We start from the raw sequence: 14,594 nt of genomic DNA, 5'->3' as shown, positions 1-14,594 counted from the left end.
TGCATCACAAAAAAATGCAGTTTATACCAGTGATATGTAGGATGTAGGTGAGTCACGTATTTATGTACCTCTTCTTTGGTAGGTACTTAATGGGGTGTTCGATTGTTCGAACTGTGGTGTTTCTCCTTGGCCAAGAAGATGAAGAATGACCATTAGAAAACGTTGAGTTAGTAACCCAGACAAGTGACAGGGAGAACTTTTACCATGAGACATCCAGTCTCCCCAGATTAAGAGAAAGCAGTAATATTTATGACACAACACATATCTTCTGTCAGCCAAAGAGAAGTAAAATATTCAAGATACTGATTGATTTTTATGTCACTATAAAACATACAAGCGATTTATTCACTTCTTTTAAAGAAGAGAGATGGGCATCTTTTACTAGCATTTTAACTGGAAAAGAAAGTTGTTTCCCTGACATAAATTATTCTGCTTAGAAGAAAGAGTTTGTGTAGCCATGAAAAACAAATGTTTCAGCTAATAACCTTTTTAATGCTACTTCAAATTCCTACTAAGGGTACATAAAAGAGACTTTACTTTGTTGTAGAGTCCAATGTTAAACAGCCACGACACCAGCCTTCATGAATTTATTTCATAACAATGCTCCTAAGGAACAGTAGATCCTAGCTACAGAGGTATTTCCTGTGCCAGTTTCTATCCTAAATTTTGGGTAGCCCCATTGTCCAAATCAAGGGTTTAAAATACGCCTGTTGACCAGTATTAAAAAAAAAAAAAAAAAATTCCTCCCCAAAATCCTGCAGAGTTTAACTGCAGTTGAACTTAGTACAGCTGATAAATCAATCCTGTGCAATCAAGTACACGTGTAGGCATTTTGCAGCAGATCTAGGTTGATATTCTAACCTTTCTGCGTTATGATTAGGAAAATATTACCAAGTGAAGAACTTTCAAGTACACAGATATGAATCATCACGCTCTGACCTTTGCAGAAATGTAACAGAAAATATTTCATATTCCAATACCTGGTTTGGCACCTAAGTGTGAACGTGCTAATGTAGAATTTGTTGGTATTCCCCACCTGAGGTGATATCCCCAAACCGGTGGACCTGAGAAAAGAGGGTAGGCTTGGCACAGACACCCCCCTAGGCTCATTTCCTAGTTTCAGATTATGGAATATCTTCTCTCATAGGCCAAGCTAGAAACACATCCAGTAATTTCCACTGTTTTCATATAAACAGTATAAATCATTTAGGTCTAAGTCAAAACGAATACCAATACAATAGCAAAATAATAGCGAGCTGAATACGAGCTGTACCTTTGTGACAGGCAGTTCCTTGGATTTGGACTCAAAGAGATGCTCCAGTTTGGAAGTGTCCACCTTAATGGGTTCCAGTTTCGACCACAGGAATTCTCTGCAGCGTTTGTTGTTTTTACACTGCCACTCAAATGGCCGTACCTCGTTCCAAAACAGACGGATGGTTTTCTTCTTCTTTATAAATGCTGGCTGACCCCTAGAAACCTGGGGTGACCCTAAACCCTGAGGAGTGCTGAACAGCGGAGGGGGAGCCAATAAATTAGCAGAGGGTGGAGGTGGAGGCGGACATCCAAACAGCGGGGGAGGTGGCGGAGGAGGCAAACCCAGGAAAGAAGGTGGAGGTGGAGGAGGGGGAACAAGGGAGTCCCCAGGACCCATATCCATGTCCAACACATCTACATCATCCTCCTCCCCCAAGTCTGTAAAATCCATGTCTTTGATTTTAAGTTCTCTAGGATTAGCCATGAGCTGATCCCAGATGTAGTCAGATTCCTTCTTTGGCTGTGCTGGTGTTTTCTCAGGGACCTGTTCACTGATTTCATCTTCAGGCAAGGCTGTCCCCTTGGCCAGCTCACCACTGTTGAATTTTTCCGCAAAGGCTTTCACGCTGCCTTGGTTGTCCAGGTTTCCAATCTCCATCTTTTTGACACTTTCATCTTTGGCCTGCTTCGTGGCCTGAAGGATAGAGATCCTACTGGCTAGACTAGTGAGTGACTCTTCGCTTTCCTCCGTCTCCTTCTTTTCCTCCTTCGCCTCCAGCTCCTTCTCCTCTTCATCCTTGGGCTTTTTGTTATGCGCATACAACATGTCCAGCATAAACCGCTTGTTGTTGAGGATGTTGCTGCACTGCTCATTCACACCAGCATCCTGGATGGTCTGTGACCAGGGACCTGCAATCACACACGCACAGATGGGAACAGTCAAGGGCAGGGAGACAGAGCACCGAGGACACTCTCTACCACAGCAGAAATGTTTCTGAGGATGCATGCACAACTAGCCAGAAACTGGGCAACAGTTCTGAAAATTTTGAAGCAAGTGACAGCATTGTTATATGGCCCAGGTACCTCTCAAAGAAGGAGTGGGGGCAGAAAATAATCAATTTAGCTCAGGAGGGACTACGTAACTGTCAGGATTTTGAGATTTAGGGTTCTAAAATCTATCAGATTTCTCTTGGTACATACTATCCCAGCTCATTTTACACAATCCATAAATGCTCAGAACTTTTTGCAATCCAAAATGGGGCTTTGGTATCGTGACAATGGAGCAATACAGGCTGCTGTCCTACTTTTGACCTGGCCATAAACTGGAAGTCCCCCCGAAAAACTTCCTTATGAAATTGATTTTCTCTGCCTGACTTCAAGGTCAACAAGTAACTGCTTCCTATCATGTTACCTGTAGGAATACGAGCACCTAACTAAACTTCAAGTGATTTCTGAAAATGCTGCTCCTCGGTCCCTGTTACCCTTCCCCTAGCATATGATGGGATTGAAAACCCAATGGCCTTCTTCCCACATCGCCACCACTTAACATGTCACTGTAATGAGGCTTTATGTTTCTGACTACTACTCTTTTATATTAAAATCTGCAGAATAATGTGTTTGAGACAGCACCATAAATAACAAACCACAACCGTCAATTTGTAAAAATAAATGATCTGAGAATCTCTTGAATGACATTTTCCTGAATGTAATACTGCTAACCAACGTGGATACTGTGTCAAAAAATTGTGGTGCTTCTTTTCCCAATGGGCATCAGATGAAGTGACTAAATACGGACAAAGATCATTCTTCACATTTAACATATCTACTTTATGTGATTCCTTCTGCTCCCCATAGTATTTACACATTTTATTAATATATTTTTACAAATTCTACTTCTTAAATGTTTTATTTTGATTGCTAGCCTGCCTTCCCTTTGGTAAGTTGTGGTGGAAGATTTTGTTTTATACTTTTCAGTTGCCTTTTCACTTAAACTTCTGTTTCGTTTTTGTTTCTCCCCTTATGCTCCTGACTTTTCAATACTTGAGAGTTTTAAGTATCTCTATTAGTTTCATTTATCCATCGAGGTGCTTTTTCAGCATGGCAGCTACACTGTGGTCTGAGGTGTCTCCTTGGTGAGCTCCACAGTCAGAGCCCTGCAGCAACACCACCCCCACCCATTTAGAAAAAGAACTTGGGAAAATGTAGGACAGGTCTCCCAACATAAGGCATGTGGACAGAGGTGATTTTTAAAATGAATCCAGAGGTTTAACTCCAGATAAAATAAAGACTTTTTGTCAGCAGTGGATGCAACCTCCAAAACTGTTTCCTTCTACTTTCCTGTAGGAGGCTTGTCTGTCTCCCTTACTGATTTATTTTTCCTCAGTCATTCTCCATGGGATTGCTTTCTCATCAAGATTTCTTTTAGCTGAGGTTTGTCCGTAAGGTAGTTTCACTAGATAACATGACCTCTGTCTCCACACTACAGATTTTATCCAATTAGTCCCAACCAAGGACTGCCTTCTCCTTCTAGCCTCTCCTTCACAGATGTTCACGATTGTCCCCAGGATCTCTTCTGCAAATCCCACGAGCTATCCGCACCCCATTTTCATTAGCTGTATCCTCCAGGATTTCATCTATTTCCAAAATTCTTCCCCAGGCAAAATTTCTAATTTGGGGTCCCCAAGTCTGCCTCCATTTCCCGTAGATGATCAAAGGTTATTGCTGTGAAGAAGCCCACTCTTGCTACCTCGGTGCCCTCTTCTGTCCCCCTCTCCACAGGGGTAAAGCTGTGAAATGCTATCTGAGAAACAAGAATTGTAGGAAGTCAAGTTTGGCAGCATGGCTGACAAAGGAGCCAGGACCAAAGGCTTTATTCGTTAAGGCATCTGGGCAGAACCAATGGGCCACCTCATGAATGGCAAGATGTTTGCTGGGAATCTGACAACTTCTGGCAAAAAGTGTTCTCCTTTGCTTTCTGAATCTCCTCTCCTGCAAATGACTCACTACAAGAGACCTCCTACATGGCACAACCTACTAAATCTTTGGCCTATTGGTAACACGTCAATTTTAGGATGCTGATTTTTTGATAACTAGGGTGTATTTCATAGCGTTTAACAAAAATTACATAAGCACTTATTTAGAGACAAAGCATCAGGATGTAACAGACAGTATTAGGAGGAAAAATTGTAACTTTTATTTGCACTTGGATGTTCTAGTGCCACCGTGCGATAATATCACTCATCTACCATATCTACCCTGCCTTTCCTACATATGTACCCATCTATGTTCTTTAAGGGTACCAGAGCATTCTAAATGCCTTATTTTAAGTTAATCTGGGTGCTGGTTGAAAAGAAGATCACTCTCAAGTTTAGAATGAAATTAACTTAATGCTTCTCAGAAAAAAAGTGATACAGTTAAACAAGAACAATACAACATGACAGCTCAACTCTGTGGAGTAATCCTTGTGATTCAATCATCTCTCTTCTTTCAGGAAAGAGAAAGACTGTTTCACACTGTGCAGCAATTTTTGTTTTCTCATCTAGAATTTAGAGAACTTAGGACAACGCATTCCACTGTTCAGCCCTAAAAAGGCTTGGAAACAAAATGTCTTAATTATATTACATTTCTTTACATCTCTACCAAGCAAATAAAATAAAATAAAATAAAATAAAATAAAATAAAATAACAAAGGTCAAATTCTGCCTTTTTACTCCCTGCCTCGACTGCACGACCAGCTCTGGTCATAATTACCTCTCCATGCAGAAAATTGGTTGATGTCTTCCAGGCCGGACTACCCTTTACAGGTGCCTGGTGGCATGTTTAACCATTGGTCACAACAGGGCTGTGGAATAAACATTCCAGAGAATGTATACTTCATGTGCTCCACATGAGCTAAGGATGGTCACAGCCTAAGCCTATACACAGCAGCTCCTACATAAACCTCTGTTTTCTGAAGTCTAAGGCAGGAACAAACATCCTATTTGGAAGGAAGGAACAAACACCCTATTCCTCACTTGCCTTATTGAATTAAAAGCTAATGGCATGGAGAAACTTGTTTTGAATCTCATGAAAATGTGCATCATCAGGGCCTCTCATGTCATTGTTTTATGTAGAAGGCAAATCAATTCTCTGGGAGCTAGAGACGCAAGTCACTGCAACACAATGATTCAATGGTTACTACTTTAAACGTACGGAAGAAAATGGTCTGGAGTTGAAGGAAACCTCCTTTCATCAAGGCCTGCTGTCCTTAAAACACAGAAACCTCATCAAAGTCTGCAGATTTCCAAACAGGGAATTGATGGGGATTTGGCCACAGAGAAGGAAGGAAGTCTTAGATAGGCAGAAAATGGTTTGTTTGCTAATTAACAAAACAATAGAGCTGTTAGTTTAACATTTTTTTTCCATCAGAAAGCCTTCATTATTGAAAAAACTTCACTTTACCAGTTTCATTGTCACTGGTTAACTTGTCCTCTCTCTCTTCCCTCTCTAAAGTGCTGCTTGCTGAGGATATGCTGGATGCAGAGCAGTTGTCTTTTTCATTCACTTCCTCATTCTGCCTCTCTTTTTCACTGAGTATTGCACTTTCTTCTGGCTCTCTTTCTGGTCCTTGCTCCACCTCACTCTCTGGTCCCACCTCTGCAGCCTCTATTTCCTTGGGTGTCTCCGTTCCCTGCTCGGGCTCTGCCTCAGCCTCCTGCTCTGCTTCTGCTTCTGGTTCTGTCTCTGTCTCTGGTTCGGGTTCACTGGCACTCACTGGTGGAGAGAACAATGGGAGAAAGAGATGCACTTAACAGAGGAGTCGTGTCAGGCTCACCCGTCTAAACGAGAGCGATCTGAAAATCGTACAAGTGCCTTATGGAAAGAAAATAAAAAGCAAGTCCATGGCATGCTTAACATTATGAGCAACAGATTGATGAATGTTGTGTGACGACAGCATTGCACATGAGCGTGGCCTGGCAATCCCCCTCGCTTACTGTCTGGAGCCAATCCACTGTTTTTATACGTACTCCCACAGCTGGAGTGTTGGACTCGCATAAGGATTTGAACCAGCAGAAAATGGGCATCCCACCTGAGTATGACATTGGAAACTCAGCGCCCAGATAGAGCCAGGAAGGAAGAGATCTTTTAAAAAGCAAAAAGGAGGGAGATTGTGGCTTTTGGTTGTATTTTCTTTGGTTTCTGCAGGAATTCTTTTTTCACCTGATGAGGAACACTTCAACAGAAAAAAATACAAATATTAGTTTTATTAACACAGTGAAATGGCACAGTCTGGAAATGGCACTGTCACACATCTGGCTGATGAAAAACATATGTTTTTTCATGCACATTTACTTCAGAATAGCCACATCAAAACTGAACAAACTTTCCAACTGCTTGGCATATAGCACAAATTCAGTTTCCAACGGGTTGGCATATGTCATATGTTGAGCTTTTTTTTTTTTTATCAGTTGGCAACATGGCAAACACTGTTGATGGTATGCTTGGTTTCTTTTTCTCTGCTTTATCATAGACAGTGAAATTCATTAATTTTTTTATTTTTTCATTTTTTTAAGCTAAAACATCAGACTTTCACATGCAAATGGTCTCTGCATGCTGCAAAGAAACTGAAGAGCATCCACACATATTCACATCAAGCAGCTCAGTTTTCTGCAAATTGAAATAGCCATGCAAAAGTGACAAAAATAGGCATGCGTATTAGCTCTGCATACTCCCCAGATTACCTTTGCACTAAATCTTGTGTCAGGTGGCTGAACTACAACAACCAAGTCATACTTGTTTTTTCCCTCTCTTAACTGCTTTCCATTACAGTGTTGCAAAATAGACTTCTGGACTTGTCATGATCTTTGGATCACATGATGTACAATGAGACTTCCTTCAAGAACTAAGTGAATCTTTGAAGGAAAAAAAGCATCACACTGGAATGCAACCCAAATATGTCAGTCCTCTAGGGAGCAGGTAAATAGATTTATCCCAGGAAAGTAGAAGTCAAAATAAAGTCACAATATTTTCTTAAGACTGCTTCACGTTGTGTGGCTGTTCTTTTTTCTGAGACACCCACTCAAAGAATGGTGATTATCAACAAGGTCTGTGTTTTATCTATACAATACCACACACGTTTTTAGACTAGCTTTCAGGAATGCATCTTCAGTCCCACACTATTCCTCTTCACTTCCTCAAATTCAAGTGTGCAAAAATGCAAATGAATTTTGTCATTGATTTCGTTGGAGTTAGGCTTCTGCACTTTCACAATTGATTTTAAATGTGTAGTTAAATAACTAGATATGCATATGTAATACGTATATATAAAAGAAATGTACACATAGTATGTTTCACAAATAATCCATGTATACCTAATCCAATTTTAAAATCAAACTAAGGTTTGAATATAAATGGGGTGCAAACTTAGGTATCCTTCAGGAGATCCTGGAACTAGAATGGTACTGTAGCATGAACATGAGACTCTGAGCTTGCCATAACGCAATGGTCTATGACCGCTGCGCAACAGATACACATGTCTTCAGTTTACCCTAGACTAGTCACTTGTCACTTTTTTCTTTTTTTTTTTTTAGTCTGTGTGAATAGTAGACCTTCCTACAAGAAAAAAAAAAAAAAAAAAAAAAAAAAGGAAAAAAAAAAGCTGTTATGCAATGACCAGAAAGGTCAACTTCAACAGCTGAAGCAGAGAAAGAAGCTGACTAAAATGTGGCCAGGACTGCTAATGCTTTTGGCACCTTCATCATCATGAAGCTACACTGTAAGATTCAATTGAATAGAGTCAGGGGAGACATCAGAAATGCTTGAGAAAATAAGAATGTAAACCTACAAAAGCAGTATTCAAAAGAATTCTGAACTCTCTGAACACCAGAAATATTCCACACATACCTGAAAGACACAGTGTCTTAGCAGATCCTAATATATGCCAAGAAGTAGATAGCAATATACTGATACAAGTTACCCTTCTGAATTCAAGGAGTATCAAAATTTTAACACTTCTAGAACAAAACAGGGATGCATTGACACTCATCTTGAAAGTCTCTCTCTTTCATTTCTGGGTCAGTGTCCAACAATCCACCTATATCCCAAATAACTATAAATAGTGAGCTATATCCAGTGCTTCCCTCAAAAAACAGTTCAGAAATCAAATTTGTCAACAAACACCAGTAGGCAAATGAAGCCAGATGGCTAGCCCTTTGTCCATCACTTGCGGTTTCACCATGTAATCCATTGGACTGATACTGATGATATGTAGTCACTGCACCAAGTCTGTCGGAGTTTAAGAAGCATTTGGACTGTGCTCTTAGTCATATGGTCTGAATTTTTGGGTAGACCTGTGTGGAGCCAGGAGCTGGACTTGATGATCCTTATGGGTCCCTTCCAACTCGGGATATTCTATGATTCCATGATTCTATGGTGAGAACTTCTAAAGATGTTAAAAAACAAAATTCTTCATGAGTGAAATGGTCTGGAACTTTCAGTCCAGTGCCTACTGGCTCCCTTTTCCACACTGGACAAAACAATACTGTAAGTGGCAACCTTATAGGCAGCAACAAAATTCAGGCACAGACCACGCTGTCTTCCTTGTGTTTTGACTGCTGGTGAAGAGTGAGAAGACTCAGGAAAACAAGCATGTGGCCTTAAAGACTAATTTTTGAATCACATATCCATTTATTTTCTTCTGCCAGAAGTCAATCTCTAAAAAGATGCTATTGGAAAAAAGAAACGTGAAGACTTCTCAGAAGAATGAAATCTCCCAAAGAAGTTGTATAACTGAAAAAGATGGTAGCAAGGCCCCTCAATGAATGTGTAAAGATTTTTTTGTTTGTTTGAGAGCTGTTGGAATCTGCATTTTCTGACATTTTTAAGACTTGGCCACAAAAAAAAAACACAAACAAACACAACATAGCAACATGATCTTCTGAGTGAGAGGGTAGACAGGACAGCAAGCTGCTCCCTTCTGAAAAACATGGCCATGAACTCCAGATGCTACACAGAGCCATGGAGGGAAATTACTTTTCTTTTGATACTCAGAGAACTCTGAAGCAGACACAAGCTGTCATATCCTTACTACCTGCTGATAAGACCTCAAACCCTCAGGCCTATAAGCCCTCAGTGAGAACAAATACCCCTCCAGGCCTATACCATATCTCCTATTAGTGTAATAAATTAGGCAACCGCATCTCTACCTCTTTTATCTACTCACTCCTTGGAGTTGGGAAATGGCATCTGTCTCCTGAGGAAGCATACAATAAGTTTGAGGAAGGCTGTTCCCATATAAGCCCTCCTGATTAAATTGTTTGGGCAATTCAACACGAAGTTTAAAGTCTTGGTTGTATCTCCCTTCAGCTCCTCCAGCACAGGATTCCTCTTGCTGGGCCCATCTTTTTCTCTCTTTCTTTCTCTGCACTCAACCCCTAACCTTTTTCCCCCATCCTTTGTAATGGTAAAACTTAGCATAAAGTTATTGCTAGGAGGGTTCTGACACTTTCCTCATTTGCCTGAGCTCCTCCTCTGTCCTGCTGTACAGTAGTTATTCTGGCTCTCCATCTGTGGCTGCAGTGGCCTCACTGCACCCTTACGCTCTGGTGCTTCTTCATCTCCAGAAACATTTTCACTAGTCATACTTCATGCAGGATTTGAACCTTGCTCAGCTACTAATAGGTTCAGAAGGTTTCCCACTGTCCAGAAGGCACTCTTGAGTTGACTTGTTTAGTTCCTCAAGTACTGCATAAAGCTACACCTCTCAGGGAAGGGCTCATCTCTGATGATTTTTTGGACTGACTTCAGAGATGTCTTGGTTATTGTTGCTCTCCTTTACTGCACATGTGCACTTCATAAGATATCCTCCAATGAAATTACAAAAGAAAAAAAAAAAAAAAGTTCCATTTTACAGTTACAGGACTGCCTTCATTTCCTCTGAATGCTGTACCACAAGTTTTACAAGAGTAAGCTATACAAGACTTGATTACTTTAGTGGAACCAATTGTTTTATATGAGAAAACACTTCAGATCAGTAAATCCGGATTTTTATCTTGGGTAAAGATACTGAGACATTTCACAGCATGGGATGAAGTTCCACAGACAAAATCCATTTCCTTCTTAAGCCTGGTAGATACTAGAAGGCCAATGGATACCTTAACACAAGTAATGTAAAATAAATTTAACTCCTAAAACCAGTTATTGTTTTGCTAGTAGAGGAACACACTTCCTGTTTGACTTCAGGTCTGAATTCTGCAGGCAAGTATCACACCTCTGTTAACACCATTCTTTCAGGGTCTTTGGAAGGTCCTATGAACAGAAGTGGGGAATTATTTTCCTTCTGCAGTTTTATGCTTGCTTGGAAGACTGATGACTTCCATGTTCAAAGCAACTATTTGGAGTGCAAGTAAACTGGGTTCTGCCCATGACTCTATTTCAGCTTTCCTACAACTGGCTTAAGAAGTTAATGCCTCAGTTTATTTTCCACTAAGTGTAACTCATAACATTTCCTAAGGACAGAAAAAGTTGAGATTTAAATTCATTATGGAGCATAAGGAATCCAGATAACAGTCTAGAGGCCACGGCACAAAATCTGCAAAGAAGCCTGCCAGCTGCTGGTTGATCCAATCATCTGGCCACCTCCAGAGAGAGCTTGTCCTGCTCACATGCTCATTATGTCAAATGACCTTCCCAATGCTTTTGTTAGGCCTGAAAGAGCAGTCCTTCCTCATGCATGGCTCCCACTGAAGTATGCTGTCTGCTTGCAGTTGTCCTTGCCTGGACACTTACCCTACACCATCCATATGTTGTCTCCCTGCAGGTCGCTCGTTGGGCTTCCAGGTGTTGCCCTCTGACACCTATTGATATTGTCAGGACTTTTAGAGATGTCCTGCCTACCCACGTGTTGATAGCTTTGCCATATCCTGGCTGCCTGAAGTTGTACACCTGCTCTAAATGTATTCTCCAAATGGGCTGTGCTGCTCCATTTCTTGCCACATTTTTTTTTTTTTTTGAATGCTTCCAGGAGAAATATGTTAAAATAATCATCATAAAAGAGATACTTGCTCCCTACCCAGCTCTGAAATCCTAATGGTGGAAAAATCCAGCTTGTTTGCTCTAAAAGCAATATTGAACTCAAAGAAATGGGTATCTGGATGTTTCTAACTATCAGAGTCACAGGAAAATATCCATGACTTTTAAGTTCAGATGATCCCACTGAGACTTTTAGGGTGCCAGACAAGAAAACTGGGAATATAATTGCGAAACCATATAAACCTAAATTAAATAAACTTCACCTATTTATTACAGTGAGAATAAACATATGCAACATTCACTATTTGTAACTTTTTTCTTAAATCACCTTGCTTTATAGCATGCTACCAGCCATAACACTCAATAAAACCAAGCAGTGCAAGTTGCAAATGCATTAATCACCAATAGCACATAGCAGGAAATCAAATAAAATAAAAATGAATGATGGCAATAATTCACCTCCAACATGCACCCTAGCTCCCAATGTTAATGCAACATCATGTGGCATAAATATAAATCTGTATGGTGGGTGGTTTTTTTGAGGACTGAAGGAGGGGTACATGATGCAAGTGGCAGAATGACGTGCACATACAAAAAATATTGCACTGTACACCAATAAATTATATGACAGCAAACCAACCGTGCAAACACTAATTATACTTTCCTTTTCACTAATTGTCTGTGGTCTCTTTTAAGTCCTTTACTACTTCTGTTACAATTTTAAGAGCTTTTGTTGTTGTTAAAAATAACCAACACAACCTCCCTGCCTTTAATTCAAAAGCTTTTCTGTTTGTCCCATTCAGCCTGTGCTCTGTTGGAAGGTTATTATAATCTTGGCATTCATCTGTTGCATTTCTTTCAGAGAATCCACATAAGCAAAATCTGTTGGCAGGAACACTGTTGGTTTAATATTCAGTAACTTCTAATATACAAGGAACATGATGCTAAAATTAAGACCCTCTGTATGCTGTATTTTCCAATTATTTCATCCTAATAGCAACAGACAATGCTAATATAAATCATAGTGACGATTAGCAGTGTATTCTTTGCTTGAATAGAGTAGAAGATATCCAAATCTATGTGGAAAAAAAAAAAAAAGGAAATCTAGGAAGATGGCGTGGAACACTATAACAAGACCCTTTACTTTGGCTCCTCAGAGGTTATATCCTTGCACTCATGCATGAAAAATCACTGCTAGCTGGAGAGAATAATCTTAAAACCATCCCTCTTTTCCCCTGCCTTGCTTTTCACTTACCTTCTGAGTGCTGAGGGGTTCCACAGGGGGTAGAAGGGGTCTTCAGCTCTTCCTGGGACTCTATGGATGCTGGGCTGACACACTTGGGCACAGGCGAGGATGGGGCTGAAGGAGATCGCAGGTTCAAGGACAGCTCACTTCTGCCTCGGCTTACACTCCGACTCTTCAGCTCCTTCTCATACTCCTCAGCTGCCAACCTCTCCAGGTATTTGTATCTGAAAGTTAAATTCCAAAGGGTTTCCGTAAAGAAAAAGAAGTCTGTGGCTGATGCTTGTTTATGGATGAAACACCTGCAGAGAGTGAGCTGACTTCCTGACACAAGGTGTACAGCACTGAACCGAATGCTTGGTCAGTCTGCCAAAAAATGCACACCAAAGCAAAAACTATTGCCCTGAAAAATGTTAAATTGCTCATGACAAAACAAAAGCAAAAAGCAGCAGAATTAAAGAGTCCTCAGATATAGTATTGTGTCTGCATAGTCCTTCTCCTTTTGGAAGCATTTGTCTGTCCTCCTTTTCACCCTCCTCCTTCACCTCCTCCTCCTCCCAGCCCTCCCTCTCCCAAAACTAAAATGGGAGGGGAAAAGAAAAAAAAAAAAAAACGACCTCCAAAGCCAGAGCCCCTTAATACTGATGCAAATAGCCAAAGTCTGAGACTTGCTGCAAGGAGAGGAAAATGGTTCAGTGCAGCAGACAAAAACAGATCTCCCTGAAAATAATACCACTAATAAATGTTTGGATTGACTATCTCAAGTCTCTGAACCTGCTTCTATTTGCTCTGAGAGCAATGCACTGGAATTCACTTTGTTCTCTCCGGAGCCTACAATGGAAAGTTTTCTTTTTTTCTATTCTAAAAAATTTCTCTGCCGGACTCAGACATCCAATAGCTTGGACCTGACGTCACATGTAGTTTATTCATCAAAGTCACTTTAAAAGAACAAAGATACATCTGTTTTGCATTTTAGGCAGGCAGAACTCACTAACTGTTTATTAAGACCAGCTACCAATCATATTCTTCATAGTGTGCTTTATACATTTCGACCAGAATAACTTTGAAATACGTGCCTCTTCCAGATGTCTGCTAATTTTATCCACCATTATTTGCTAACGAATAAAGCCATGAATACAGCTGGATCGGGCTTTAGACTGTTTGCCTTGCCCACAAGTGAACTGTTAAACAGGTTAATCAAGACTACTGCTTACGTCCCTGAAACGCTGTGGTCATCCTCCTCTAACCCACTGTTGTAAACACTTCATAACAGGGAACACCTCTCCTCCCCCAGCCTGCCTCCCTGACAGCCTGAATTAGTGTACAAGTGCGCATTAAAAGCAGGAAGGGTACAGGAGTCAGCCACATGGGGCAACAAACATGCTTAGTACATATGGTAACCACACACACATGCACGTTTGCAAACATCCATACAGAGCACAAAAAGAAACGTGGCTTTGAAGAGCACTTCTTGTGTTTTCAGAGGCAATTTGCTTTATTGCAAACAGCAACAATGAAGAACAAACTTATTTTCTTTTATTCCTCCAGAGGTATGCACACGCTTTGAACAAATTCTGCAAGAGAAAGAACCCCTACGGACTCTGGATGAAAATATAACAAGCCACATACTTGTATGGTTATAAAATAGGAACTGTTTACAGTTCTAACATGAAGCCAATTCTAAAGAATGATTTTTGCCTTTTCAATAGAGGAGAAAGCCTTCTGCCGGCATTAGCATAATGTTTTGTTACAGCTAATGAAACCAGTCTTTCTTTTCACTTTGGTCACTTCCACACTGCGTCTTCCAGCTCCTCGCAATTAGAGCAGACGGGACTCCAGTCTCACAAAGAGCCACTCGAATTGATCTCTTCGCTAACACAGGTACAGCCCAGCTGGCTGCAACGGGGGTTTTTGCAGTTTGCCAACCAAGATCTGGATAGATCCTTCGGTAACAGGGGAACCACAATGTTTTATTGTCCCCAGCTCTTTTTTTGGCTGTTTTACCATTTTAGCTTCTGTTGCTGTGTACTTCACAGTTAACCAGCAGAGCAGAGGACTACCACGAAAATGTGCCTTCTCAAAATATATC

General features: G+C 40.7%; 1 protein-coding gene across 4 annotated transcripts in view; it reads right to left on the bottom strand.

The window, feature by feature from the left end:
- Nucleotides 1–14,594, bottom strand: part of FHOD3 (formin homology 2 domain containing 3) — a 374,500-nt gene that overhangs the window by 53,441 nt on the left and 306,465 nt on the right. For 3 of the 4 annotated variants that reach the window (XM_032181586.1, XM_032181590.1, XM_032181588.1), the window contains 3 exons: nucleotides 12,518–12,732; nucleotides 5,695–6,006; nucleotides 1,274–2,163 (listed from right to left, as the gene is read on the bottom strand). In XM_032181586.1, coding sequence (XP_032037477.1) covers nucleotides 1,274–2,163; nucleotides 5,695–6,006; nucleotides 12,518–12,732 — 1,417 coding nt within the window. The remainder of the gene's footprint in view (nucleotides 1–1,273; nucleotides 2,164–5,694; nucleotides 6,007–12,517; nucleotides 12,733–14,594) is intronic. The other variant, XM_032181589.1, reaches the window with a different exon arrangement.

The sequence above is a fragment of the Aythya fuligula genome, chromosome 2 (genome assembly GCF_009819795.1).
Source record: "Aythya fuligula isolate bAytFul2 chromosome 2, bAytFul2.pri, whole genome shotgun sequence".
In the NCBI taxonomy this organism is placed as follows: domain Eukaryota; kingdom Metazoa; phylum Chordata; class Aves; order Anseriformes; family Anatidae; genus Aythya; species Aythya fuligula.
This window is presented reverse-complemented; position numbering and strand designations above follow the sequence as displayed.